The sequence below is a fragment of the Artibeus jamaicensis genome, unplaced genomic scaffold, assembly GCF_021234435.1.
Source record: "Artibeus jamaicensis isolate MK-2021 breed Jamaican fruit bat unplaced genomic scaffold, CSHL_Jam_final contig_391, whole genome shotgun sequence".
Taxonomy (NCBI): Eukaryota; Metazoa; Chordata; class Mammalia; order Chiroptera; family Phyllostomidae; genus Artibeus; species Artibeus jamaicensis.
In genome coordinates, this window is record NW_026521814.1 from 28,645,162 (window position 1) to 28,672,822 (window position 27,661).

The window sequence follows — 27,661 nt, forward strand, 5'->3', positions numbered from 1 at the left end:
CTGATTTTTCTTCTCAACCGCAGAACTTGCTAGAGGAGATTAAACAGAGCTCAGTTCTTGGCTTCTTCTGGCTAGATCCATTTTACATAATATGTCAGCATATGAAGCAACTAATCTTGGTCCTGCCAGTTGTTTTTCCTGTGCTTCATTGCCAGTAGCTACATTCATACAGTATGGAAAGAAAGGCCTCTGCTTAAAGCTATTTCAGTTTCAGTGCACCAACCAACCAGAATATTTCCCCTCGAGTGTTAAAATCACATGTCTGAGGCACATGATGAAAACCAAGGCTCACTATCTGGTGGAAGATTTTTTGATAAGAAATACAAAAGTTGGTTTAAAAGAGCTAACTTAGAGAAGAGTTATCTTGGAGAAAAAATAAACAATAACTTAAAAAAGTGTTCTTCTAAGGGTCAGTAACAATATACTTTGATCTTGAAAAATCGAAATCTATCTGCAGCAAATACACAGTTTATCTCTGCAGTCTATGATCACAGTGAATCGGGGGAAGAGGTCAAAACCAGAAAGCAAACAGGCCGAGCACTGGGCCGCACTGCCTTGACTGGAGTTACACAGAGCGGGTGGGGTAATGACACAGGCCTCGTGCCCAGGGCTGTGGCCTGCATGTTTCCTGTGAATAAGGAAAAGATCATAGCTTCCTGAATCACAAGGAGGACAGGGTGAGGAAAGGAAAAGACAAGACACCAAAGGAAATATGCCAATTGAAATTTTTTTCATCACTTTCCAGATATTAACCCTCAAGCAGTGCAAGTTGCTGATCTGATTCATAAGGAAAATCATAGCAGAGGCAGGCTGAGACTAGTTTTCTATCAGGTCAGCCAGTTTATCACAGTGAAGAGTTATGGGTCATAGGCTTCCAGGAACAAGACCCTGGCACGGGTCATCTGATGTACATCACACCACTAAGTGCTTTCTTACACTGATATCCATTCAGCAAGCATTTTCTGAGTGCCTACTACACGGTAGACATGGTATCACATACTAGGAATCCAGCAGATGGTAAGACACAGTTCCTTTCTCAAAGAATTCATGGCACAGTGGCAGAAAGAAAGGCAATGGCAAATCTAGTATTCCATGAAAATATTTAAATCATTATTTTCTCTTAACTGAACCCTGTTTAGGCCTAACACCCACTCCAATTCCATTAACTCCATCCCAAAGTCTTTTAATGTAGAAACGGAGGGCCTTGGCCAAGAGAACAGCTCAAGGCTGAGGACGAAAGAGAAGTTAGCAGATATACTCAGAAATGTCACCAATCTTTTCTGAGAAATGGAAAAAAAAAGGGAACTACTTCATGATTATCAGGGTATTTGCCCAATATTCTACAGACTAGTATTTCTCAAACTGTTGTCCTTGTCTACCGATAAAATCTTGAGTTCTGTGAAAATGAAAAATTTTTGTTTTCACTTCGATGATCAAAATTGCTAACACCGAGATAAGCACATTTTAGATAATCTGGTTGACATTTATGACTGAACACTGTCATGTGACTTTGGCTCCCACGTTTGCCTTCACAAGACAGCTTGTGCCAAGTGATTGGAGATAAACTTCAAAGCACTGGTGCCAGGCCCTCTGTCTTTGGCAGGGCCTTCGGTTAAATGTGATGGCAACAGTCCGTGTCTGCTACTCTCACACAATTCTTCTGCCAAGTAAAAACACAAAACTTTTCTTTTGTAGTATGAATTTGCATAATTGCAAGTGATGAAGCAAGGCTAAATAATGTACATCTAAGTTGCCATAGGGGAAAGAAAAAAAAACTGCAAGGACAAAAAGTTTATGCATATTTTACATTCACACACATTTATGTTGCATCAAAATAGAAGTGGTTAAAGTCAACACTGTGGATCCGTAACATTTCTTTTTCTTTTAAAATGGAAAAAAACAGATTTGGCTCCTAACATGTTTCCATGAGCTCACTCAGTGTCTGAAATAAGTTTGAGAACTATTGTTAAAGATACATATGACTCTTATTAGGGGGGCATTTGAAAGTTACAAAAAGATTTTTATCCAATTTTATTTTATAAATTTATAGAGTAAGAAAGAATCCATAGCAGTCCTTTAATCTCTTTCTTTACTGCCTTCACCTTAACAAAGAAATTTTATTCAATTTTAGTAGCTTATATTAAGGATTAAGGTTATATTCAAATGACATCTTGTCATTTGAACCTCTCTGTATAGATTAGCTTCTCTCTCAGTGCCCTTTGGAGAACATTCCAGCACTTCCTCCATCAGACTTTCTCACAGGGCCACTCAGTTACCATTCAAGTTCCTTTTGATACATGAGTTCCTTGAGGGCAAAGCCCTTCGTTCCTCGTGTACCGTTGTGTTCCCCAAGTGCCTGCCACTGGGCTATGCACACAGCTGTGCTCAGGAAAGTACAAACCAGGCACAGGATCAGTTACTGCCAAAATAACTGATTTGGATCCTGACAAGTTTCCAAATCCACTCAGTGTTTGGAAGAAAGTTATCTTGCCATCATTTTTGTTTTTGTGGCTGAGAAAGAGCATCAGAAAGCTGACATCAGATTATTAACTAAAACAGAATCCACTGAGGGAAGTGCAAAAACAGGTGAAGAAGGAATCTCTTTAAAAAAAAAACTCACAACTGTTAAAAGAGGCTGAACTGTATAGTGACAATCTCAGGAAGCAGTTGCTGGCTGTTGCTGTCTCTCAGTTGCCCAGAATATTTAAACTTTTGTAACCACTTCCTCTAGCACACAGAATCACCCCAGCAGATAAGCCCGAGCAGAAGATCATTTGAGGACAGCAAACACGGTCTCAAGACCGGAATTCCCACGGAAAATTCTCTCATCGAAACCAACCAACATTTTGTTGAAGTTAAAGAAGGGCACGTGACCAAAAGCAATCAGAAGCAGCAATGTGTCTAAAACCACAGAACTCTGAATTGCAGACTCTGCACACACATGGTTCCTGCAGACACAGTTCAGCAACACCTTCAAAAACACATTTGTTTTTAAAAACTCACGGAGGACCATGTTAGAGAAATCCCCATGACTCCTCTAATGGTGCGGTGTCAGGAAAGAAGAAGGAATACTGATCATTTGTCCACACTCTTCACTGCAGCCACAGGGTATGATTGGACTTGAAGCATAGAGTGGTATATTGAATAAGGGGCTACTATCCAAATTTATAGAGAACTCACAAAATTCAACACAAAAAAATCCAAACAACCTAATTTAAAAGTGGACAAAGTACCTGAATAGACACTTCTCCAAGGAGGACACATAGATGGCCAATAGACACATGAAAAGATGCTCAATATCACTAATCATCAGAGAAATGTACATTAAAACCACAATGAAATATCAGATGTACAACAAATTTAAAAGTTTTTACACAACAAAGGAAAACATCAACAAAATAAAAGACAACACACAGAATGGGAGAGAATATTGCCAATATATCTGATAAGGGGTTAACATCCAAAATTTATAAAGAACTTAAAAAACTCAACACCAAAAAAACCCCCAAATAACCCAATTAAAAAATGGGCAAAGGGGCTGAATAGACACTTCTCCAAAGAGGACATACAGATGGCTAATATACATATGAAAACATGCCCAGTGTCACTAATCATCAAAGAAATGCAAATTAAAACCACAACGAGATACCACTTCATACCTGTCAGAATGTCTATCATCAATAAATCAATAAACAACTAGTGCTTGGGGCAAGGATGTGGGGAAAAGGGAACACTTTTGCGCTATTGGTGGGAATGCAGATTTTTATACCACTATGGAAAGCCTTATGGAAATACCTCAAAAAAAATTAAAAATGGATCTGCCTTTTGAGCCAGTGATCCCACTTCTGTGAATACAGCTGAAGAAACCCAAAATACTAATTCAAAAGAACATAAGCACCCTTATGTTCATTGCAGCATTATTCACAATGAAAGCAGCCCAAGTATCATCAGTAGATGAGAGGATAAAACAACTATGGGATATTTACATATTGGAATACTACTTGGTTGTAAAAAAGAATAAAATTTTACCCTTTGCCACAGCATGGATGGATCCAGACAGCATTATGCTAAATGAAATAAGCCAGTCAGAGAAAAGCAAATACCATATGATTTCACTCATATGTGTAATCTAATAAATGAATTGAACTAACAAGCAAAATAGAGACAGACTCATAGGTAGAGAACAGGCTGACAATTACTGGTGGGGGAGGTTAGGGAAGCAGGGATTGAGCAAAAAGGAAAAAGGCTCTCACAGACATGGACAACAGTGTGGTGGCTGCAGGGGGGAGGGAGGTATAAGGGGACTAAATGGTAAAGGAAAATACAATAAGAAATTTAAAAAATAAACAAAACCATTTTCTAATTTTACAAAGCAAAAAAAAAAAAACCTTTTTAAGTCATGAGATATCACCTCACACCTACCAGAATGGCTATCATCAATAAATCAACAAACAGCAACTGTTGGTGAGGATATGGAAAAAGGGAACCCTAGTGCACTATTCGTGGGAATGCAGATTCCTGCACCCACTGAGGAAAGCCTTATGACCCAGCCATTCTACTGTTGGGTACATATCCAGGAAACCCAAAACACTAATTTGAAAGAATATATGCACCCCTGTGTTCATTGAAGCATTATTTACAATAGTCAAGCTGTGGAAGCAGTCTGAGTGCCCATCAATAGACCAGTGGATAAGGAAGAGATGGTACATATCTATAATGGAATATTACTTGGTCATAAAAAAGAATGAAATCTTATTATTCGCAATAGCATGGATGGACCTAGAGGGTATTATGCTAAGTGAAGTAAGTTGGTCAGAAAAAGACAAATACTATATAATTTTGCTTATATGTGGAATCTAAAGAACAAAATAATGAACACACAAGCTAGAAACAGACTCATACACACAGAGAGCAGACTAATGGTTGCTGGAGAGGAGGGAGGTTGGGGGACTGGGTGAAAAAGGTGAAGAGATTAAAAAATTCAGATTGGTAGTTGCAAAACAGTCACCAGAATGTAAAGTAGTACAGCATAGGGAATACAGTCAATAATTTTGTAGTAACTATGCATTATGCCATGTGAGTACTAGAAATATCAGGGGGAACACTTTGTATATGATTGTCTAATCAGTGAGCTGTACACCCGAGACTAATACAAAATAATACTGAATGTAAACTACAATTAAAATAAAATAAAATAAATAGTTACTTAACTCTCTTTGCTGGTTTCCTCATTTTGAAATAAGCATAGTTATTGTATGTACCTGCCTCAAAGAGTTGTGGGAAGATTTAAATTAATGAATGCAAATAAAATATTTAGCATGGAAACTATTTCACAGTAGCACTAAAAAATTTTAGCTATTGTGTATATTATTAGATATGCCTCATAATTATTTATTCATTTTTCAAAAGACAGTATGATTTATTGAAAATAGAACCAAATTAGTTGCCTTGTAATTGATTCTTTTTTTTGTTTCTGCTATTGGTAAGCCATTTAAATCATGTTATTTGTCTTGGTTAATTCCAGAAATATTGAGTATTTTTATAATATGCAGTAGAGATGATATTGGCTTCTCTATAAAACTGAAATAATGCTGTATCTATCAAAGACATAACACATGTGACAGCTTCACATTTCCCATAATTCAATGGGTAATGGTAAACATCATTCTCAATAAACAAAGCCATATGAACTCCAAAAGAAGAGTTTAGCTATTAGACAAAATAATCTGGTGGTAAGACACCTTACCTAAGGCAGTCTAAGAGCTTGAACCCTAAGGCCATCATTACTCTCAGGAACCAATATCTAGGATATACTAGAATGTACAACTAGAGAATTTTATTTTCTTACAAACTATAGTATTTTTATACATTTGATAACAGGTGTTTTCTACTGAAAATATATTCAGAACTGGAAACTGCTACATCTATAGTTTTATTTTTAAATAACTATATGTATTAAAAACAAACAAACTGGTTATTGTGAAGTAATTAGAATGGACAAGCCAGTAAAAAGCATGTGCAGGAACAGATAAGAATATGGCAGTATTTTCTAAACAATGATATAAAATATCAATGAAAAAAAACCCTTGAAGTGCATATTTCCAGAAAATAGTACTATAATAACAAGTCATTTCCCACATTTTGCTAATCATTTTTTAGAAGACATAAAAAAAAGTCCATCAGAACATAAACAAAAACATAAAATAGTTTGGAAAACCTACACAAGAAACACTGAGTTCTTACATAAACAAGAAAATTTTACTGGAAGAAATTAAATGGTTTAATACATTAAAAAATGTTAGTTACAGAAGAAAAAACAGAAAACTATAAATATATTCATTGTATCTAAAGTAAAAATAAAAACAATCCTAATGAAAATCCCAATGTGCTTTAAAAATTGAGAACATTATTCAAAAGTTCGTCTCGATACTCAAAATAATGCTGTGTGTTCAGGATGGTGTGTAGGTAGATGCAGTGCTGGTACCCTTCCACAGCCACAAGAAAGGCAAACGCAGACTACAGAACAACTGTCACTCAGAACCTCCTGAAGTCTAGCTGAGCAGAAGTCCAACAGCTGAAGATGTGGAGAGGCAGTCACATAGAGGCTGACAAGGCTGACGTGAAGCAGGCTGGTCCCATAGTAACATGAGACAGATAAAACTCAGGAGGCATGCTTTGGTTGCAGGGGACACCCCTGGGGAGCAAGGGGGCCCAGCCCCACACCAGGCCCCCACCCCAGGGTTCCAGTGCCAAAAAGAGAAGTCATCATAACTTCCGGCTGTAGAAACCAGAGAGGACTGTGGCTGAATGAGATGGAGGCACTTCTGGAGTCCCAGGCAGCTCCTCTTGGAAAACCCGAGCACAGACTTGCATGGACTTGCTCCCTCTGAGCTCCAGAGCTAGAACAACAGCTTGAAAGGCCTCAGGGACAAAGGGAGAACTGAATTATCTGGCATCAGAGTGAAAGCTAGAGGGATGGCTTTCTCCCAGACAGAAATGCTAGCAGAGATCATTGTTCCTTTTCTGAGCCCTTCACCACAGAGCTGGCAGGTACATATCATGCTTGAGTCTCCATTACCTGGTTCACAGTTTGCCTCACCCTATGATTCCCTGAGATCCCACTCCACCAACTTGAGGGCCCACCCTAGCTGTTTCTAGTAGCTTTTCCTTATGAATAGTCTGTCAAGGCTCATGCTTCAGACTTGGCTAAAACCTCTCGAATGAGCAGCATCAGGTCTCAATGTGCCCCATACCTCTCACAAGTGGCCCCAGGCTCAACACTAGCAACAGCCAGCCTTGGTTCACAGCTTTGCCTTTCCTGGGCACCTCCAAGCACAGCACAAGTAGCAGCCATCTGCAGATAGCTTTGTAGCTCATGTTGGATGGCCACAGGCAGAGGCTGACCTTGGCCTGAACCTGCTGGACAGCTTCAGACCACATCAAAGTACCATACAACCACCTCCACAATCAACACATTCAAGGGGTAAATTCAGCAGGTACCAGAGATCTGCTGAGTAAATCCTGCTGTGTAGGGTGGGCCCTGCATAGCTGATTCTCCATGGTAGTCCACCAGTTCTTGCAGCCAATCAGCCTGCAGGTAAATCCCTCCCATTGACATGCTAAAAGCAATCAAGGCTCAGCTACAACAGGACAGTGCACACAGCCTATGGTGGGGCAGGGAAGATGGCACAGGGTGTACGGGGAAAGAGCAGCATACTTGAAGTGCCTAGCATGGATCGAAGGGGAGGGAGGCTGTGTCATGAAACCCTACAAACACTTCATTAGGTCCACTCCACCACACCCAGGAGACACAGCACCTCTACCAAATACATAGAAACAAACACAGAGGCATCCAAAATGAGGAGACAATGAAACAAATCCCAAGTGAAAAAACAGAAAAAAACCCTCCAGAAAATAAATAAACACAATGGAGACAAGCAATACACTAAATGCAGAGTTCAAAACACTGGTTATAAGAATGCTCGTTGAATTTAAAGAAAGAGTAGATGAACTTACAGAGAATGTCAACAGTATAGAAAAGGATGTGGAAACCATAAAAAAGAATCACTAACTGAAATGAAGAATAATTTACAGGGAATCAAGAATAGAGTAGACGAAGTTGAGAATCAAAACAGTGATTTGGAATATAAGAGAGCAAAAAATACCCAACTAGAACAGCTAAATGAAAAGAGTCCAAAAAAAATTAGGATAGTGTAAGGAGCCTCTGGAAAACTTCAAGCTCACCAACATTCACATCATTGGGTTGTTGAAAGGAGAAGAGAGAGAGTAAGAAATTAAAAACCTATTTGAAAAAATTATGACAGAAAACTTCTCTAATCTGGAAACAGACATACAAGTCCAGGAAGTGCAAAGAGTCCCAAAGAAGATGAACCCAAAAAGGCCCACACCAAGACACATCATAATTAAAATGCAAAAGGCTAAAGACAAAGAAAGAATCTTAAAAGTAGCAAGAGAACAGTTAGTTACCTACAAGGGAGCTCCCATAAGACTGTCAGCTGATTTCTCATCAGGAACATTTCAAGACAGAAGGGATTTGCAAGAAATATTCAAAGTGATGAAAAGCCAAGACCTACAACCAAGATTACACTACCCAGCAAAGCTATCATTTAGAATTGAAGAACAGATAAAAGAGTTTCCCAGACAAGAAAAAGCTAAAGGAGTTCATCAACGCCAAACCAGTACGACATGAAATGTTAAGGGGCCTTCCTTAAAAAGAAGAAAAAGCCCTGACTGGTGTGGCTCAGTGGATTGAGCACTGTCCCACAAAGTGAAAGGTTGCTGGCTCGATTCCTGGTTAGGGCACATGCCAGGATTGTGGGGCAGGCCCCTGGTGGGAGTGTGCAGGAGGCAATTGATCGACTGTTTCTCTTGCACACTGGGGTTTCTCCCCTTCTCTTCCTTCCTCCCTTCTCCTCTCTCTAAAAATAAATAATTTTATTAAAAGAAGAAAAAAACAAAAAATTAAAAATAGGAAAATAAATGGCAATAAATACATATCAACACTGAATCTAAAAAGCAAAATAAACAAACTAGTATAACAGAAACAGACTCAGAGAATATTCTGATGGCTGCCAGATGGGAGGAGTTTGGAGGACTGTGTGAAAAGGTGAGGGGATTAAGAAGTACAAATTGGCAGTAACAGAATAGTCATGGGGATGCAAAGTATATCATATGGACTATAATCAATAATATTCTAATAACTATGTATGGTGTCAATGGGTAAGAGATGATCACTTGGTGTGATATAATGGCTAATCACTGGGGTGTAATCATTTATCAGGATGATCACTTGGTGTGATATAATGGCTAATCACTGGGGTGTACACCTACAACTAATATAATATTGTGTGTTAACTGTAATTGAGAACTAAAAAGTTATTTTAAAAAGATGAAACAAAACAATAATAACAAAAATGCTGTGTGCTATAGAAATTAGTCAAGTTTTCAAAATGAATTATGTTATCATTTCCTGAGATCTAAAATGACATATTAGAATATACAAAGATATATAAATTTTTGTATTAAAACGATGGATTGTGTATCTTTACGTGTTTCTGCATAATCAAAATATAATTACTTGACCTTTGGAATAAACAGTTATATAAATATGGGGCTTAAGTGCCTATGAAATTGATTGGCTTACCAAATATGCAATATGCACTGTATACAACATAAGATGAGAGGTCCTATGAGAATTAAAACAATGATTAAGATGTTGACTTTGACTTCATGTAACTTGGACTTGATTTGGGACATACATATATATGAGAATAAATATGGTAGAAAAATACAAGGTAATTTTAAACATTTAAAGCACAAATGGTACTATAATGCCAGTTATATTATAAATTACTATAAAATTCAGACACATAAGGCTCATGATTTTTAATAAAATGACACCCTTATAGGTCTGCAAGAATGTTTTTAGTAAAATGTGACCCAAAGAACTGATAGTAATAACCTATTCAATGGGATGCATTTGTAGCATCCATTTGTATGTAGAACAATGTGTATGAAACAAGGAGATTTTAATTTTACTTTAGTGTATTTTTCTGAAGACAGTTTCCACTGAGAGATACAAAAAATACATCATTAACATAGAGGGAATTTGTGTTTTTTTCCTTCCTAAGAAATGCTTGATTCACTAATAACTTCCCAATTTATCTAAACATATGTAAAAAAGATTTCATTAAAAACTACTTTGTGGTATTATCCAGGATAATGCGCTTTGGAATGGATTATTATTTGGGGTTTGAGGAAAGCACTGAGGCTCCATTCAACACTGATAATTTTCTTGGGTCTATACAGAGTCCATTTCTCATCAGCTACTGAAGACAGATGACCTTTCGTCAAACTGTTTTTCTGATAAACACAACAGAATATAGCAAAAATAAACAGTGGAACAGACGTGCCTAAAATATGGTTATTCTGCATGCACAATAACAGTTTGCAAAAACTGACAACTATTTGTTAGCGAGAAAATACGATGCTTTGGAGAAATGTTCAATGGATGAACATATTTACAAATTGGGAAATTTTTCCAAGTTATATCAGGGAACTATTGTATATTTATGGGTAAACAGGTTAACAAATAGCTGGATATGATACTTCAAAAGAATCTAAACTAATTTTAGCTATAAGCATTCTTCTTTTGGGTCTTTTTTCATTTTAAGTGATTGCCTAAGTAATAGTTATGAGATTCCATGCCTGGAAAATGTGAAAACTAGACATATGCATAATATATATATGTCAAAAACTATACACAACTATGAATTAGTATGTCTATTAAAGACAACACGGATAACAATTATTACTTTTGCAGAAGCCAGAAAGTCTAACAATCTGTCCTCTTTACCATTCTATGTAGGAAAATCCCCAATCCCTCATTAGATCTGTAAGATTTGTTGCCTGCGCGGTTGTTTTAATATGCCTTTAGAAAGTTTCTGAAACATTATCTCGATGGCATTGCCATGATGCTGTTTGATCCTCAGTGATTTCTACTGGACCTCGAGCCAGAAGGCTCATTCCTCCGTGTAGGCATGGAAGAATAGAGACTGGTTTCGACATACACATGCAAAAAATTTTAGAGCAATGGCTCTGTAGGAAACAGCATGAATGAACACAGCAGAAGGAAGCCTTCCTTCCTATACAGAAGTTAATCATGGAACTCATGAGACTCTTTATGTATTTTAACTACATCACAGAATCATCTGGTTCCACTTATACACGTGATCAACTTCAGGGATAGTGGTTTTGAGAATCAGAATAAATTTACAGGCAAATTACTTTAAACTGAGTCTTTCTGATGTAATAAGGAAGAACAGACTACTCAAGTAACATTAATTTATATTTGTTGTTATGCTTGCTGCTGCTTACACAGTACCAAGGGCTTTAAGTAAATTCTCATTTAATCTTTCAAAGGATCCTGCAAGTCAGAAATTCCTATTTCTGCTTTCCAGATGAGGAAGCTATAACTTAGAGGGGTTACATGCTTGATTCAAAGTCACTTGGCAAGTAAAGTGCAGAGCCAGAATTCAAACTAGGTCTGTCTGACCCCAAACCTGAACTTTTAAGGTCTATATCCTACAACCTCCTAAGAGCCATAAGAGTTGGCTCCAACTTTTACTCAGGTGGTTTAAAAAATTCAATAATTATGCCTATGTGGATGGTCCATAGAAAAATAATAGTTCCAATGCAGAATTTCTGTTATCTAAATTTGCTACAACAAAGATCCAAAGTTAGTCATGTTGGTTCTGGACATCTGACTGCGCAGTAAACAAATGAGGAGAAGACCAGGAGAGAGGGCTCGGCAGGTCTTCACAGGCAAATGCATGAGGATCGGCAGAAGTAAACTGATGCCACTTTGACCATGTAGCTCGGGTGTTAGCTGAGATTAATATTTGCAATACAATTTATTTTTTAATATTTTATTTATTTATTTGTAGAGAGAGGGACAGGAAGGAGAAAGAAAGGGGACAGGAAGGAGAAAGAGAGGGAGAGAAACATCAGTGTCTGCTTGCCTCTCATGTGTCCCCCACTGGGGACTTGGCCTACAACCCAGGCATATGCCCTGACTGGGAATCAAACCAGTGACCCTTTGCTTCACATGCTTGCGCTCAATCCACTGAGCTACACCAGCCAGGTCCAGTGCAATTTAAATGCAAATTCATTTGCTAGGAAACTAGAAAAGAAATAGGTCAGAAATTTTGAACACTGGGGTTTGTTTTAGGAAAGCCAGCTTTTGGAAACTTTATTTTTTTATATATTTTTATTTTATTGATTATGCCATTACATTTGTTCTATTTCCCCCCTTCATTCCCCTCCACCCTGCACACCCCTCCTCCACCATTCCCCCCCTTCAGTTCATGAACACGTGTCTCAAGTTCTTTAGATTCTATATTCCCCTACTATTCTTACCCTCCCTCTATCTGTTTTCTATCTACTGTCTATGCTACTTATTTTCTGTACCTTCTCCCCCCTTCCCCTTCTCCCACTCCCCTGTTGCTAACCCTCCATGTGATCTTCATTTCTATGGTTCTGCTCCTGATCTAGCTGTCCTCTTAGTTTGCTTTTGTTTTAGGTGTGGTTGTTAATAACTGTGAGTTTGCTGTCCTTTCACTGTTCATCTTTTTTATCTTCTTTTTCTTAGGTAAGTCCCTTTAACATTTCATATAATAAGGGCTTGGTGATGATGAATTCCTTGAATTTGATCTTCTCTGAGAAGCACTTTATCTGTCCTTCCATTCTAAATGAAAGCTTTGCTGGATAGAGCAATCTTGGTTGTAGGTCTTTGGTTTTCATGACTTGGAATACTTCTTTGCAGCCCATTCTTCCCTGGAAGGTCTCTTTTGAGAAATCCTCTGACAGTCTGATGGGAACTCCTTTGTAGGTGACTGTCCCCTTATCTCTTGCTGCTTCTAGGATTCTCTCCTTCATTTGAATCTTGGCTAATATAATTATGATGTGCCTTTAATCATAAGGTATGTCATAAGGTAAGGAAGGTATGTTCCTTCTTGGGTCCAACTTCTTTGGGACTCTCTGAGCTTCCTGGATTTCCTGGAAGTCTATTTCCTTTGCCAGAATGGGGAAGTTCTCCTTTATTATTTGTTCAAATAAGGTTTCTACTCGTGACTGTTCCTCTTCCCCTTGTGGTACCCCTATAATTCGGATGTTGGAATGTTTAAAGATGTCCTGGAGGTTCCTAAGCCTCTCATCATTTTTTTAAATTCTTGTTTCTTCATATTTTTGTTTGGTCATTTTTTCCTTCCTTCTGGTCTGCTCCCTTGATTTGAGTCCCAGTTTCCTTTCCATTACTATTGGTTTCCTGTGCATTACCATTCATTTCAATTAGTTTAGCCTTCATATGTTTCTCTAATTTGTGACTAAAATCAACCAATTCTGTGAGCATCCTGATCACCAGTGTTTTGAACTGTGCATCTGAAAGTTTAGCTATTTCTTCACTGCTTAGATTTATTGGCTCTGGGGCTCTGAGTTGTTCTTGAGCCATGTTTTGATCTGTTTGTGCCTGTTACATATGAGGAGGGGAGCCTTAGTTGTTCACCAGGGCGGGACCACCCAGGTCGCTGGTTTGTGAGGCTGTATGTGGGGGCAGGGTGAGAGAGGGAGCACTGGCGGTCCTCTCCACTCCCTCGGTCTGCCTCACCGCTTGCCCCGCCTGTTTATCTGAGCGCAAATGTGTTAGCCCACCACCCTGTGCAGGGGCCTGTGCGGTCCGTCTCAGTGCACGTCTCTTCACTGGTTTATCTGCACGCAAATGCACGACCACAGACAGACAGCCGAGCCTTCCTTGCATCTGCCTGTAGCTACCCCACACCTGGCATCCACGCACTCAGCTGCCTACGTACCACCTGGGTCGGGGGGATCTTTTTTGGCCGACCCACTCCGCTGCTGGCTTCGCCCCTCTCAACGGTTTAGCTGAGCGGTTTGTTGTTTTTGGACTCCATATTCTTCGATTTTCTGTGGTTTGGTTGCGTTTATTGTTGTTAAAACTTTGTTGTTTTTAGATTTGGTTGTGCGAGGAAGCAAAGTATTTCCACCTACACCTCCATCTTGGCGGAAGTCTAGAAACTTCACTTTTTTAATGACATAAAATTCTGTATTGTTTGAGAATTTCAAAATGACACGTGGTACTTTTAAAATGAAAAAAAAAAGAGTATAATTGAGCAATAACAAATCCAAGGCTTTTAAAATAGGAGGATAGAACCAGAAGGTCATGGTCTGTGTTTTTTTTTTATTCTGGTGGACCCTGAGAAATGTACCCATTTGTCTCCTGTGGCTCACAATTTCTTGACTCCCGAGTTACTAATTTACAAAAGGCACACATATGGAAAGGATAAATTTACCAAAATGAAAAAAAAAGTACCGCAGATCACATCCTCATGTCAAGGGAACTTATTTAGGAAGCACTAAAGAAGGAACTGCCCTGGAGCCCAAAATAATTGTCATTGATGCCTAGGGACGGCTCGTAGGGAGCAGGCTGACTGGCTGGACCCAATAATTACACAAGAGGAGCAGTGTTATGACACCCAGATCCTCGTCCATGATGCGATGCTGTACAAATACCACTGCCGAAAATTTTCTCAAATCAGTGTTCATTACAGTCCCCTGTCATGGCTGTGAAAGGCTGTGTTTTATTAATATGTTTATTTCCAGATAAAATCACAACATTTTATTTCAGATTTTATGTTACTGTCACAGCACCCAAAATGCCCCTTGGCATGGTCACTGTCTCTCGATGAGAACCAGTGGTAAGATACAGGAACCCGGGGGGACGCCACCCACTTGAAGGAAGTAGTACCGACTTCTGGATGTTGATTTTCTGAGGAAATAAACCTCTTCTGACATTTAAAAAAGAAGAAGAAGACAGAACAACTTTTTTAGCATTCATCTTTGCATAACAGATGAAGTTAGAGGGAGCAGTGATTTAAACACAGCAGCTGAGAACCATATCATCCCAGGGCACGAAAGCCATAGCCATTGTGCAAGAAAAACTATGCAGGTGGTGTCCAGGAAGAGGAGCCATACACAGATACAAAACCAAGTAAACTGCTGGCTGTCTTCTGGTCTGGGAGGGATGATAAGCAAAGCAGGAAAAACAAAGTAAAGAGGTGTATCTACTTGAATTTCCCAGGGTCTAACACTTTTCCTCATTACATCATGAAGAAAATAAGGAGGGATATTTGTCTTAAGTGGCTGTGCCACAAATGAGGAAGAACGCATCCAGAGCTAGGCTCATGCTGGGAACCCTCGCTCAGGAGTTGAATCGAAGGTTCACAGTTACCTTCGACAGACAATTACTGTTTTCCATGCATGAATCTCTTATCACAAATATCACTGACACACGAGATTAATGGACCCTGGCTGGCTCCCCCCACTTGCATTGGTGGGAATGCTTCTTGCAATGCGGTTTTTAACTATACGAAACAGAATGTTCTCTTAGATAGACAAACTTCCCCATTCTGTTGTTACGATAAGCAAAATGCTTAACTACCAAAAACTTTTCAGAAAAAAGAAGTGCACTGTGTGTGATGAGCACTCTGTGCAAGAGGAACAGCATTATCTCACTGCTCTAAGTTCTGGCTTCCTTCTACTTATCATGACTGTGACTGCACATGGTCCAATTCTATAAACAGTTTTAGAAAGTGTAAATGAAAACTTATTCCAAAAGTAAGATGGAAACTTACTTAAACCAATCAGAATTGTTTTTAGCAACTGATCGCCATATGAGATCTACCTTAGAAGAAACATTACTCTTAACTGTGAGTCCTGGGTGTCATTAAAAAATAAAAGTCCTCAGCAATCTTTAGGAGATTAGAGACTTTTAAGGCTTTAAATGGCAGAAAGAAAAATCAAAAACAGAACTGGAAGCTACCAGTAGGGCCTGCAGCTTTTCCCTCTGTTAGGATCTGCTAAGGTTCTGTCAAGTCATTAAAGAATGATGATAATGTTGGATGCCCTGCTCAGGTAGATTAAATCATCTGATATCTCTAATAGAGGAGATATGAAGATATATTAAAGTGGTGAAAATAATAATATGGAGAGCAGAGCAAAAGTAAAAAACATCTTGAGTTTCTGCTTTCTTGTTCTTTTTTGTGGAGGGTGGGGTACTTTCAGAACAGATACTGAATAGAAGCATGTGTGTGTGTGTGTTAGGGCTGGAGGTGGTAGAAAAAAAGCAAAAACACAGTTCTCTTTATTTTGTGATTAGCAATAGAGGAGGGATTTTGTTTGCGTGTTCCTGTTGCTTTGTGGCTCAGTATCTGTGAGATCTCTTCTTAGACAACCGAGGAGCTCATGTCTGCAGTTTCTGTAACTAGAACAGAAGATGGAGGGATATCCCCTCCATACAGTGAAGGCATTGTACGTCATGATATACCAGGGTACAAAATGATAACTCACACAGTTTTTACAACTCTATGTGATTTAGAACAACATTCTCGTCAGGCTGGGGAAGAAAGCACTGAGGCTTGAGTCAGATGCCGATGAATGGGGAACTGGGATTTCTGCGTGAGCAACAATGAGGGTGGCATGACTGAACGCTAGAAGGGAAAGACAGCTTTAAAGATATGAGGGACCAAAAGGGGTGGGTGGGGTGGGAGGAATGGGAGACGGGAGTCAGAAGGTACAAACTTCCAGTTATAGAGTAAGGAGGAATGGCTGTGTGGTGTACAGCACGGCAGCTGCAGTTCGGCGATTTTCAACCTTCTTTATCTCGTGGCACACATGAACTCATTACTAAAGTTCTGCGCCATGCCAAAAATATACCATATATTTGGCCGATATGACAAAAACTTAGGTATAACTTTGATTCATCCACACCAGACGGCTGTTGCTGTGTTGTCTACTGTCATTTTTTATTTGACAATTGATCTCAGGGAAGAGAGATCAGTGCCCCTGACTGAACCGTTAGGTACTACATGTTTTAAAAGTTCTTGCAGCACCCTGGTTGAAAATCATTGGTATAGTTAATAAGACTGTGTTGCATACTTGAAAGCTGCTAAGAGAGTGGATCATAAAGCTTTCATCACAAGGAAAAAAATTCTGTAACTATGCATGGTGACAGATGTTCACTAGACTTACAGTGGTGACCACTGTGCTATAAATGCCAATATCAAATGATTACGTTGTACACCTGAAACTAATACAGTGTTATACCTCAATTAAAAAAAGAGACTAAGAACACCTAAGCAGGATATTTGGTGATTTATTTTCACACACACACACATTCACTACATGCAAAGTGCTACTCTAAATATTTGAGCATAAAATAAAGCTCCGATAATGATGACCTGAATAATGTCCCTATTTGTATGGGCCTTATAATTCAATAGCAAATAAACCATAAAGACTCAAAAAGTCTAATTAAAGCACAAAAGTCACATGACCAAAATACTATGAAAGACAGTTTGTTATATTAGACAATTAATGATCAAATTAGTGTCCAGACCAGTGCTTATTAAATAAACCTGGCTGTGCCACTGAACTTATATAGAAAGGTTTTTAAAAATTAGATGCTTCAGCTCTACCCCAGGCCTCCTGAATTAAATTTCCAGGCCGGGCATGGAAGAATAAGGGATATAAAGTCAGAGAAGGGAGAGAAGTGTGGGGAGAGAAGACCTAGCATTTCGCAGTTCGTGAGATTCCCCAGACGGCTCAGCACAACCAAGGAGAGAAGTGTTCGGGAATCACTGCTGCAGGTCAGGATGGCATGACCGGCAAACATATTTCTAACAGGAAATGCAGCACAAAAACCAAATGGGCTTTCAGTTGTGTGGCAGATTTTCAGTGTTAACTCACACTCTCTCCACCTCCACAACGAGCTTGAGAAATACTAGTCTGGATCCTGAGAAGGGGATCACACAGCGAGGTTGAACGGCTTCCCAGAGGGGCAGCTTGCATTGAGTTTTAAAGGCAAGATCTTTCTCGCCCAATGTAGAAGAAGAGAAAATCTTGCCAGGAAAAAGGAACAGCGCATTTTCAGGAAAGTAAAACTGGGCTTGAAGCATGATGCATTGAAGAGGTGTTCAGAAGAAAGGGCTCGTGCAGGGGACTTGGGGGCTGCAGACAAAATCAGATTCCCTCCTAGGGTTCCACTGTATTTTTATTATGGAAAAATGCAAGTATCAAGTTGACGGCTTTATAAATCTTAACTCAATAAACTCTGTTACTTTTGTTTACTCAAGGCATTCAAAAAGTTTAGTTTCTTACTATTTTCATTATAATCTGCATATCTAGGATGGATTCTTGGCTGTGAATTTTTGCTTCTTTTAAATATTCTTTAAAGAAGGTTCTAGGTCCTTTAGTCTATTTTGTTCAACCCTTGTACGTAACGGAGAAAAGCCAGGAGTACAATGACCTGGTGCTGATGACGTAAAGTGTTTGCCCACAAGATGCCTTTGTTCAGAACGCCAGAAAGAAAGAGTAAATTTCCAAGATGATTATCATTGATACTGAAGATTTAAAAGTTCGAGCATATGCAAAGTGAACCGAATACCAGTATTACAGTTACCTGAGTGAGTGGTTCCTGGTAAGATCAGGTTGACGTTCCTGTAGAATTTCAAAAATATTGGGTTGGCGCAGAAATGCAACAATCTTGTCATTATAAGCTGAAAAATAAAAAAAAATATCAGATTAAAAAGTATCTGTTATCTTGATTATATGTATTTATAATCAGACATATAGATACATTTAAACCACAGAACCGAGCGTCTGAATTCTCAAACATTAGAAATCCTAGTTCAGTCAATGCTCTTGGGTTCACAAATATGATCAAGAAACATGCTGTCCTCAAACTAACCAGAGATCAAACAAAAGAAGCATAATTTTCTACACATTTGCTGGTTCACATTTGTGACATGCTGCTATATACACACACTTTAGTTAAAAAGAAATAAGAATTTTTTAAAAAAATTTGCTAATATGGAATCCCACTGTCAAATTCAAAATGTCCGTAACTGCACATTTCAGCATATATCAAAAATAAAACCACCTTGATGACTGAAATTTATCAATGGGTTTTTACCTTCCATTCAGGTTTAGAGACTAGGTAACTTTTTGAATAAAAATTTTAAAGTAGTTTAAAATTCAATGTGCCATGTTTAGTACCCTCTTAGTAATGGCATAATAAACACAGACCATTTCCTTTGACCCAAGGTCAAATCTCATGCAGTGGATGGCAAACTTCTTTAGGATATGGGCATTACATTATGTTTCATGGTCAAAATTTTCTTTGAAAAAATAGTAAAAATTTTAAAGACAAAAACCGACCAATGGAGAGCCACTCGAATGTAAGATGGGGCAGGGAGCCCACAGAGCCCCCAGCCTGTGGCCACTTCACCTGCCAAAGGGCCTCGGGTTTGACAACTGACCTACTTCAACTTCATCAGATTGTCAGGCCTATCTGCCCACATTTGTTTGTTTTGATTTTACAATTCTGCTGCAAAATATGCTACAAAAATCCCATCAGAATGTGCCGTCACTGCTTCCTTATTTTGCAAGGCTACTGCAGGCTCACACAGCATTGAAATACTTAATTTGAAATGACCACATAATAGAGCTGCCTTAACAAGTTATTATTCTTTAACTTCAACAATCTAACGTAACAGCTCTACTCAGAAAAGGTGGAATAGTATTAAAAAAATCTTTCTATAGGAGTTTATAAGACATAAGTACTTTAAGATCCAAATCAATTTCTTGGGGCTAAGAAGGGAACAGTTTCTCAGGCCAGGGCCAAAGCAGCAGGCTGATGATGGGGAAGGATTGGCAGCGAATGGCAGACGTGCAAAGCAGAGATAAGACTTTCCGGAAAGTGATGACATACCCACGGGAACCATGTCCTGGTACTGTGGCCGACTGACGGTGTTGAACGTGCTTGATGGCCTGGGAAGAACCGGTGGCCCTGCGTGTCGAGAATCTTCCCCTACCTGCAACACAAACATCACTTATGTTTTCCACCAAGGCCAGGAGTGCTTTATATCAGTACCCAAGTCAAGTCTTTCAAAATACCTGACAACAAGCATCAATAAGTTCCAACCAACCAGAACAGATGCCGGCAGAGGAGCTGACACAGGATTCTCAAAAGCTCCACTTAACTGCTGAATGGGGTGGGGGGAGGTATGGGGGCATCCAGACCCTTGACAGGGGCAGGGGCAGGGACAGGGGCAGTGACTATCTGCCAGATGGTATAGGAGTAGTTCCATATGCTCACAATTATTGGGGCTGTGGAAGCGAATGGCAGACCTGTTCCTCAGAAATAACTTCTGCCTTGACAGAACACAAATCTGCAACAATACACTCAGAGGAAAGACCTGGTGGTACAAAATACATGAGGGAAGTGCCAGGCTACACCTTCTTTTGGCTAAGGCTAGCTGAGGAACCCCCTGCCTCAGCAGAGGGATGGAAGGGCAGCAGTCTTCATGTGGGTTTCTCAGTGGGTATATTATCTCCTTTGAAGCAAATTTTCTTGCCTATTAGAGCACCCAGTACAACAGCCCATTCTGGTTTGAACCTCCCACACCAGGGAGCTAATCACAGCAGGTGTGGGGGAGCTAAACAGGGTTGTCCTGCCCTGAATTATTTATGGTGCCTATTACAGATTTAAAAACTCGTACCTCCAAGGAGACAAACAAAAATATTCCGACCAGAAAACTCTAACACTGCTTTAGTTTCTGTTTTAGCATCCTTCCCTTCTCCCCATACTACAGAAATCTTTTAATACATCAGTAGAACAGTAGAATAAGAGAGTATGAGCACTAAAGGCAAAATAATATACTGGGTTTATAAGTTTGTACTTTTAAAATAGAGCTTCTACCTTCCACCCATTCAAATCTTCACAACCATTTTACCTAAAGGCCCCCAAATTGGAAATGTCGTTCCCACCCTACACTGCTTGCTTATCCTTCAAAAATGCTTGCACTCATCCAAAGTGTAATTCAGGCAGGCCCTCCTTGGTGAAGACGTCCCTTCCCTTCATGCTGAGATTAAATGGGACCTCCCTGAGCTCCCCCAGCACCCAGTGTATGTTTCTAAAGCAGCTGCTGTTACTGACAGTTTATAAAGCATTTTTCACTTGTATGTTTCATCTGTATTATGGTTAGCTTCGTGCATTCTCTCCTGAATAAGAACACAGGCAGAAACATATGTTATTTGTATCATGCACAACAAACACCGTGTTGCTACACTGCAGGTGTTCAGTACATATTAATGTGTTGGAGGGAAGAGATACCAGAATTTCTACCACCTGGAGTATTTGCTAAATGCGTAGAGTGGCTGGAAAGACTCATTTGTGTCACCAAAAGTTTCTCACCCTGCTTCTCATGAGTTGTTGGCTCCGAGGAATGAAGCCAGCCACTGTCTGTGGAGATCCAATCACTAACTACCTCTTGTTAGGTTAGTCACAGACGTTATCATCGCGATACACCTACATACACTTTCCCTCCTGGCAGTACGCTGTTCTGCATCAGCGTTTCCCAGAACAGCCAAAGGTCATCTCGCTGACACCCCGCTTCTTCAGGCCAGACCACCAGACAGTGGACAAGCCCCGAAAGATGCGCAGACTGCTGCGGGACGTGCCTGCTTCCGACAGCCGTGCCAGGAAGCACACCCCCCTCAGAGGTTAACAGCACCAGCCCCAAATGCTCAGTCTTTATGGGATATCTCTCTTCCACTGCTCAGTTTCCATCGATACAATGAACTCTTCATTCAAACTGTAATGTGTACCTTAGCATCCCTCTCCCACAACAGGCTCCTGACTAGTAGATCATGAAAACAGTTCAAATTCTGAGGCAGAGAGTTGAAGGAAAATGTACATACAGTTATTAATCTCATGCATGTAGCCCTGACCAGACTGAACAGTCAGCTTCACATTGTGAGGTCAAGATAAGGCAGGTGGCTAAAGTGCATCGGCCCCGTGATAAAGTCAGGCAGGGCCCTGCCTATGCTACATGTCATGCGCACGGTCCAAAGGTGAGAGGTCTGTTCTGCTGTAAGGAGAAAGCTGTTAGCATCGCCCACTTCACCACAGTGGTTCACAGGACAGCAGGTAAGGATTTACTGGGGGCTCATAAAACACACATATTTTTGTGGATACCTCATCTTGCAGGTCTATATATCATTTTTATGTGAGCTTCTCATGTACACTCTTCTGTGTTTACACTTACGACCAGCAAACACACGTGGTGCATTAGAGCAAGCGTCTAAATGATGAGGGGAAATTCCCGGAGTGGGATTTTGACATATCAAATTCAGTTATTTACTGCAGTCATAATTTTTCTTATAATAGGAGCTACAAAAATATTTGACTGACTGTATAATACTGTATGTACATAGATGTGGGAAGGGCTTGCAGAAAAAGAATCTTAATGAAATATGCTAAGGGAATTATCAGAAACAATGTACATTAAGTGATGATATATATTCAAAGCATAAGTCCATATAAGGAGAAAAAATTGACCTAAATTGTTTCTTTTCTTTATTTGAGCCTTTAAAGAAAAAGGAAAACAGCAAGGGATTACTTCTTTTTTCTTCTGATTTTTGTTGTTGTTGCTATTATTGTTAAGCTATTAGAGAGCCCTCATGTGGTTACCACGGGTCACTGCAATCTAGCCATGGAGGGCACAATAGAGGTGTTAGTAATTCTTTACTAAATTTAGTTAATTCCACCTGTTTTATTGGCACTCAGAATACATAACTCAACTTTCAGATAGACCCTAATTTAAAAGAATACTAGCGAGAACACCACAATCCCATAGCCTTGGCCAAAGATTTTAATCTAATCCAGCAAGCCTCCCTTCAGAAACTTCTGTATTTTACAGAATTTTACCCACTAAAAGTTACATTCGTTTCTTCCTATGAAGCTGCTGTGAGGTGTGCAAAAAGGCTCATCATCCCCTCCTAAACATTTTATTACATCTTGAATTCTCCCTCACCATCTTCTAACTTTAAGAAAATCTCTAGTTTCTTCAATCTTTCCTCATATATCCTGCCTTTTAAATGTGCCATGTACACTACATGTGTTTCCAAGAAGTCCTGTCAACCTTCCAGTACTTTCCAGTCTCCAAATGATCATCTCTACATCCAACTAGAAAAACCAACCAATAACGAACAGCCAGCAGAACTGCACACACGAGCCCCATCCCTGCGGCTTCCGGCAGCCGCAGGTGAGCGGCCTGGCCGCCGGTGACTCACCTCGCCTGCACTGTGGCTGCGCTGCCTCGTCAGGTGCTGCCGATGGACCAGCGCGCTCGTGGGTCGACTGCTCTGAAGTGGGAGCCGGGGGTCGATGAAAGTGGTGGTGCGGGAGTTGTGGTCCACAAAAAATGCCTAGGGAACAACCCACTCAGTGGTCAATACATGTCAACACACTTGTCTTAGCAGACCCGTCATTTCACACATTCAGGGAAAGGCCCACCGCTGAGCAACAATCTCAGCTGCATTGTCTCCTAATTTTAAATTTTGGGGGGGATTTCTCCTTACCCCCCAGGAAAGATCCAGGTAGAGAAAGCCATGCTTAAACTGGGTCCAGAACGAAGAGAGCAGGAAGGAACATTATCTTGGTTTTTAGGAAATACTCTTAAGAGAGAGCCATCAAAGATATGATCTCAGAAGTCATATGAGTGGCTATTCGGGCTTCTCTTAACTGATGCTCTTTAAGCTCATACTGCTATGTACAAACAATTATTTCAAAGTCCTGACCACCTGACACTTCAAACATCATTAACTTCTCTCTTCCTTCTCCTGGGCAGTCAGTCACCCACCAAATCCTCCTCATTGTCCCAATGTAGTGGCTCGTCCTTATGCCCCGTCCCAGCCTGACTTCCACCCCATTACTTCAGGGCTTTCTCTTAAGCATGTAAGTATTAACAGCTTCTCAGGGGTTCCACATCTGTACCCTTACTCATTTAACTGACACCTCAGCACCACAATTATTCTTTCTACATGCTTTGATTGCATCACCGCTCGAAACCAAAGCCTCTACTGGCTCCCCATTATCTACAGAAAAAACAGTCCACACTTAGGTCAGTTTTTCAAGACTTTAAAATCCCCTTCCTTCCTGCCTTCCACTTTAGTCATCAATCACACATTCATACACATTTTATCAGCTGCAATGACCCTGGTCAAGCCACTTACATGCTCTCTATAGATTTCTTATATAAACATGTCTCCTCTTTCACAATAACCATTTCTTCCCCCATCATGTAATAAGATAAAGAAAAACATGGCTATTGTGTTCACTGCAAAATCCCTGGTGACATGAAGTCATGAATGAGCATAAGCCACTTCCCTCGGAGCTGCGGTAAGGATTGTACACAATGTAGAGAAGCCTTCTTTCTAATTCTTTTTAGTTAATCCTAAAGCTCTACAGGAGGGCTATTTACCATTATCTTTAGGAGTTCAATGGTGTAAGTTTTCAAAGTAAAATTCACTGAAGGAAATAATGAAGCCCATCATCTCAAGGACAATTAGAAAATACAAGTTTTCCATGATCAGATAAAGTTAATTAGGCCATCAAAGATCAAAGGGACTAATAGGAGAGCCAGGAGACTCATTACCTATAAATCAAGTATCCGGGCACATGATACAGGCCAAGGAGCCTAAGAAAAAAAGAACCAACTTCTCAAACCGGTGGGGTTTAGTTAACAAAAAGTACCTTAAACACTAGGAATGAATACATCTAGGCAAATCCTAGGCGCAGATGGTGTGTTTATGCCTATCAAAAAGAACCCCTCCCGTCATGAAACAAAATGTTTCTGCATATACAGGATCGGAAAATGGGGAAAATAATGTGTAGGTAGTTCCCAAATAGGAAAAACTGACTTCTCTGTAAAGAAGTAACTTTGAGCAGTAGGTGCACGAGAAAACAAAGCTGAGAAATAGACAGAATGGGAAGCCTTGCCAGTGCTCGCTCTCAAGGTCCAACTGCCGGGAAACAAAGGCTGGATAAATGGATGTCTCGTAGGAGACGGGGTCGTCAGCTTCATATCCCTGGGTAATGCTCTTTTTATATTAATCTGTCAGGTGGAACACCTTTCTTCTCTGGTCTTGTGAAAACACACACTAAAGATAAACCTTACTTACACAGTCTTGTATTGGCAGACTCCGGTCCAAATGTCACAACTGGTCCCCAGTTGATTTGGGTTTCTGATACACATGTATATCATTTCTGCCACTATACAAGATGTCATAAAATGGGAACTAAATTATATTTTACAAATGGACACTTCTAAATAGTATTATAGTCAACTATATATTTACTTTATGCAAATTTAGATTAAGCTTTTAGTACTAAAACAATAACATAAACCATGTTGTTTAAGAGAAAACTATAAGGAGTACTAAAATAGAATTGCCTATTCACTCTGCCTAATTTCTCGGGAATGTTTTGCAGGAGTGGGTGGTTGTTTAGAGGTAACCGTGATGCACCTGTAATTATAAGGACAAATGGGTGTGCACATCTAGGCCAGCTGTGATTCACGGGCAATGTCACAGTCTAATTTGATGTTAAGAGGCTTCTCTAAAATCCATTCTCTGAAGAATTGCACTGTAAATGCCTTGAGGGCAGGGACTCTTTCTTACTCACTGTTATCAACAGAAGTTTTTAGGGCTGCATCTCGGGGAGTGCTCAGTAAATAATAAATTGCCAAAAAATTCTAATATGTAGACTCCTGACCAAAATACAGAAAGACAACTCACACTGAATCAATCAAGTATTAAAAGTCACATTCTTTTACTAAGTATAAAAATACTTAAAGATTTGAAAGGAATAAATGAGGGCGTATGTGTGTGCTGAGTGAAAAGGGTAAAGCGCTAAAGACTATAAAACCACAAATGAGACAGAAGGTTTTACAACATCTCATTGCAGACATGCATCAATTACCAAGCTTAAACTTGAGACGTGGAAAGCAAAGTACTGATTAAATGCTGGGATCTGGGAAGACAAGTCCGCTTCTGAGCTCCAGCTCCACCACTTACTTACAGGTATAACCTTAGGCAAAACTTGACTTTTTTAAACAGCAATTTCTTGTCTGTTATATGGGGATAAAAACACCTACATCAAAGAAAGGTTGCATAAGATGGTTCATATACATTTTTTAAGATACTGCCTCTGATCCCTAATGCAAGTTACTATTTTTATTACTAATAATAGTTTCAACTTTTAAGATATTTTTCTAAGAATCACAATGTTTCTTGCTATAGTCCTTATAGAAGGCTCAAAAAAGTGAAGAACCAGTGAAACTAGGCTTCCCAGGCTCCTTGGACGTATGTGTTACCCAGATGAGGTCATAGGTAATGAGATATAAACAGTGTTACATGGTTAGTCTGCAAATCCTCCTTATTCAAGGCAATTTTATAAGGTCCTGCTCTGTCCTTCATACATTCTGCTCCCTGAAACAAAGGATGTAATTGCCAGTGCTCCAGCAGCCACGTTGAGCCATGAAGATGAAACATAGCTGAGCAAAAAGCTGGAAGGAGCCTGGGCTCTCACTACATGAGGAACCACCTTAAAAGCGCTAGGCTTTCTATCTCTGAACTTCTTGATGCGACAGAATAAAATCCTGTATGTTAAACCTCATATGGGTCTCTGATATCACCCGAACCCTAACTGACACACTGAATGAAGCGTCAGCACTGCAGAGGAAACAGTCTTCCTAAAACGGAAAGCAGAAAACACATAAGCCAGCAACTACCATTTTAAGTAAGGATTTCCATTATTTGGTAAATGATGCTATCTCATTATTAGTCACTTTTAACACAGTTAGGTAACAGCTCCCGATTTAAGTGATATGTGTATTTGGGAACCTCTAGCTGGGATTTGAACCCGTCTTTCCATCTCACTCCAAAGCCCAATGAGCTGCTCCTATTTATTTAGCCTCTCTCTCCTTTTCATATATCTCCTCTTTCCATTCTGCATCCTGCCTTCTGTCTTCACTCTTTTATGTTCCTCTCACTCCCTTGACACCTCATAGTGCTTCATTCTGGAAAAGCACTGAAGTGTTTTTTTGCATGAGGCAGACAATGAGAGCCGCTCACGGCACTGGGCCTTACTACAGTTTCAACACCGAAAAGTCTGCTACCGAGCCAGACAGCAAACTATGTACACACACGATTCAGTCGCTAACCTGCTGGAGGCGCGGCTGTGAGTGGGGAGTAGGTGCTGTTTGCATCCCAGAGGAGGTCAGTGTCAGAGGCAAGTGGAATGTGTATATTGTTTGCACCTGCTTTTTAAGTCTGCCAAGCACTTGGGAGAAAGGTCTTGATTCAGACCTCTATGGAACCCACACAGCCAGAGCACTAGCAGAACATGGCACAAAGGAGCAACTCCTCGGCCAGCATTTTGGCTTTGTCCCGCCCACCGTGTGACCTCAGACAGGTGTCCTCGGCGCTCCGCTTCATCCCAGTAAAGGGAACTATTCAGGTCACCGATAAGCTGTGAAAAATGTATTCTCCTTTAAAGTGGAGAGGAAAGCATTGAGAAATTACTGTGCAAATTTTAGGCCTGCCGTTTCTATTTCTGACGCACAAATCAATTATGTCCGGAAAGTAGATCAGTTTCCCACAGGACGTTCTAACTAGTTCAAGCCGGTAATGAAGCTGGCCTCGTCCTTTTTATTTTTTCCCCCAA

The 27,661-nt window shown here is 39.9% G+C and overlaps 1 protein-coding gene across 7 annotated transcripts in view; it reads right to left on the reverse strand.

The window, feature by feature from the left end:
* The window catches only part of HECW2 (HECT, C2 and WW domain containing E3 ubiquitin protein ligase 2), a 352,175-nt gene that overhangs the window by 55,838 nt on the left and 268,676 nt on the right, over nt 1-27,661 (reverse strand). For all 7 annotated transcript variants that reach the window (XM_053665222.1, XM_053665221.1, XM_053665223.1 and 4 more), the window contains 3 exons: nt 23,227-23,361; nt 19,862-19,964; nt 18,551-18,647 (listed from right to left, as the gene is read on the reverse strand). In XM_053665222.1, the coding sequence (XP_053521197.1) occupies nt 18,551-18,647; nt 19,862-19,964; nt 23,227-23,361 (335 nt within the window). The remainder of the gene's footprint in view (nt 1-18,550; nt 18,648-19,861; nt 19,965-23,226; nt 23,362-27,661) is intronic.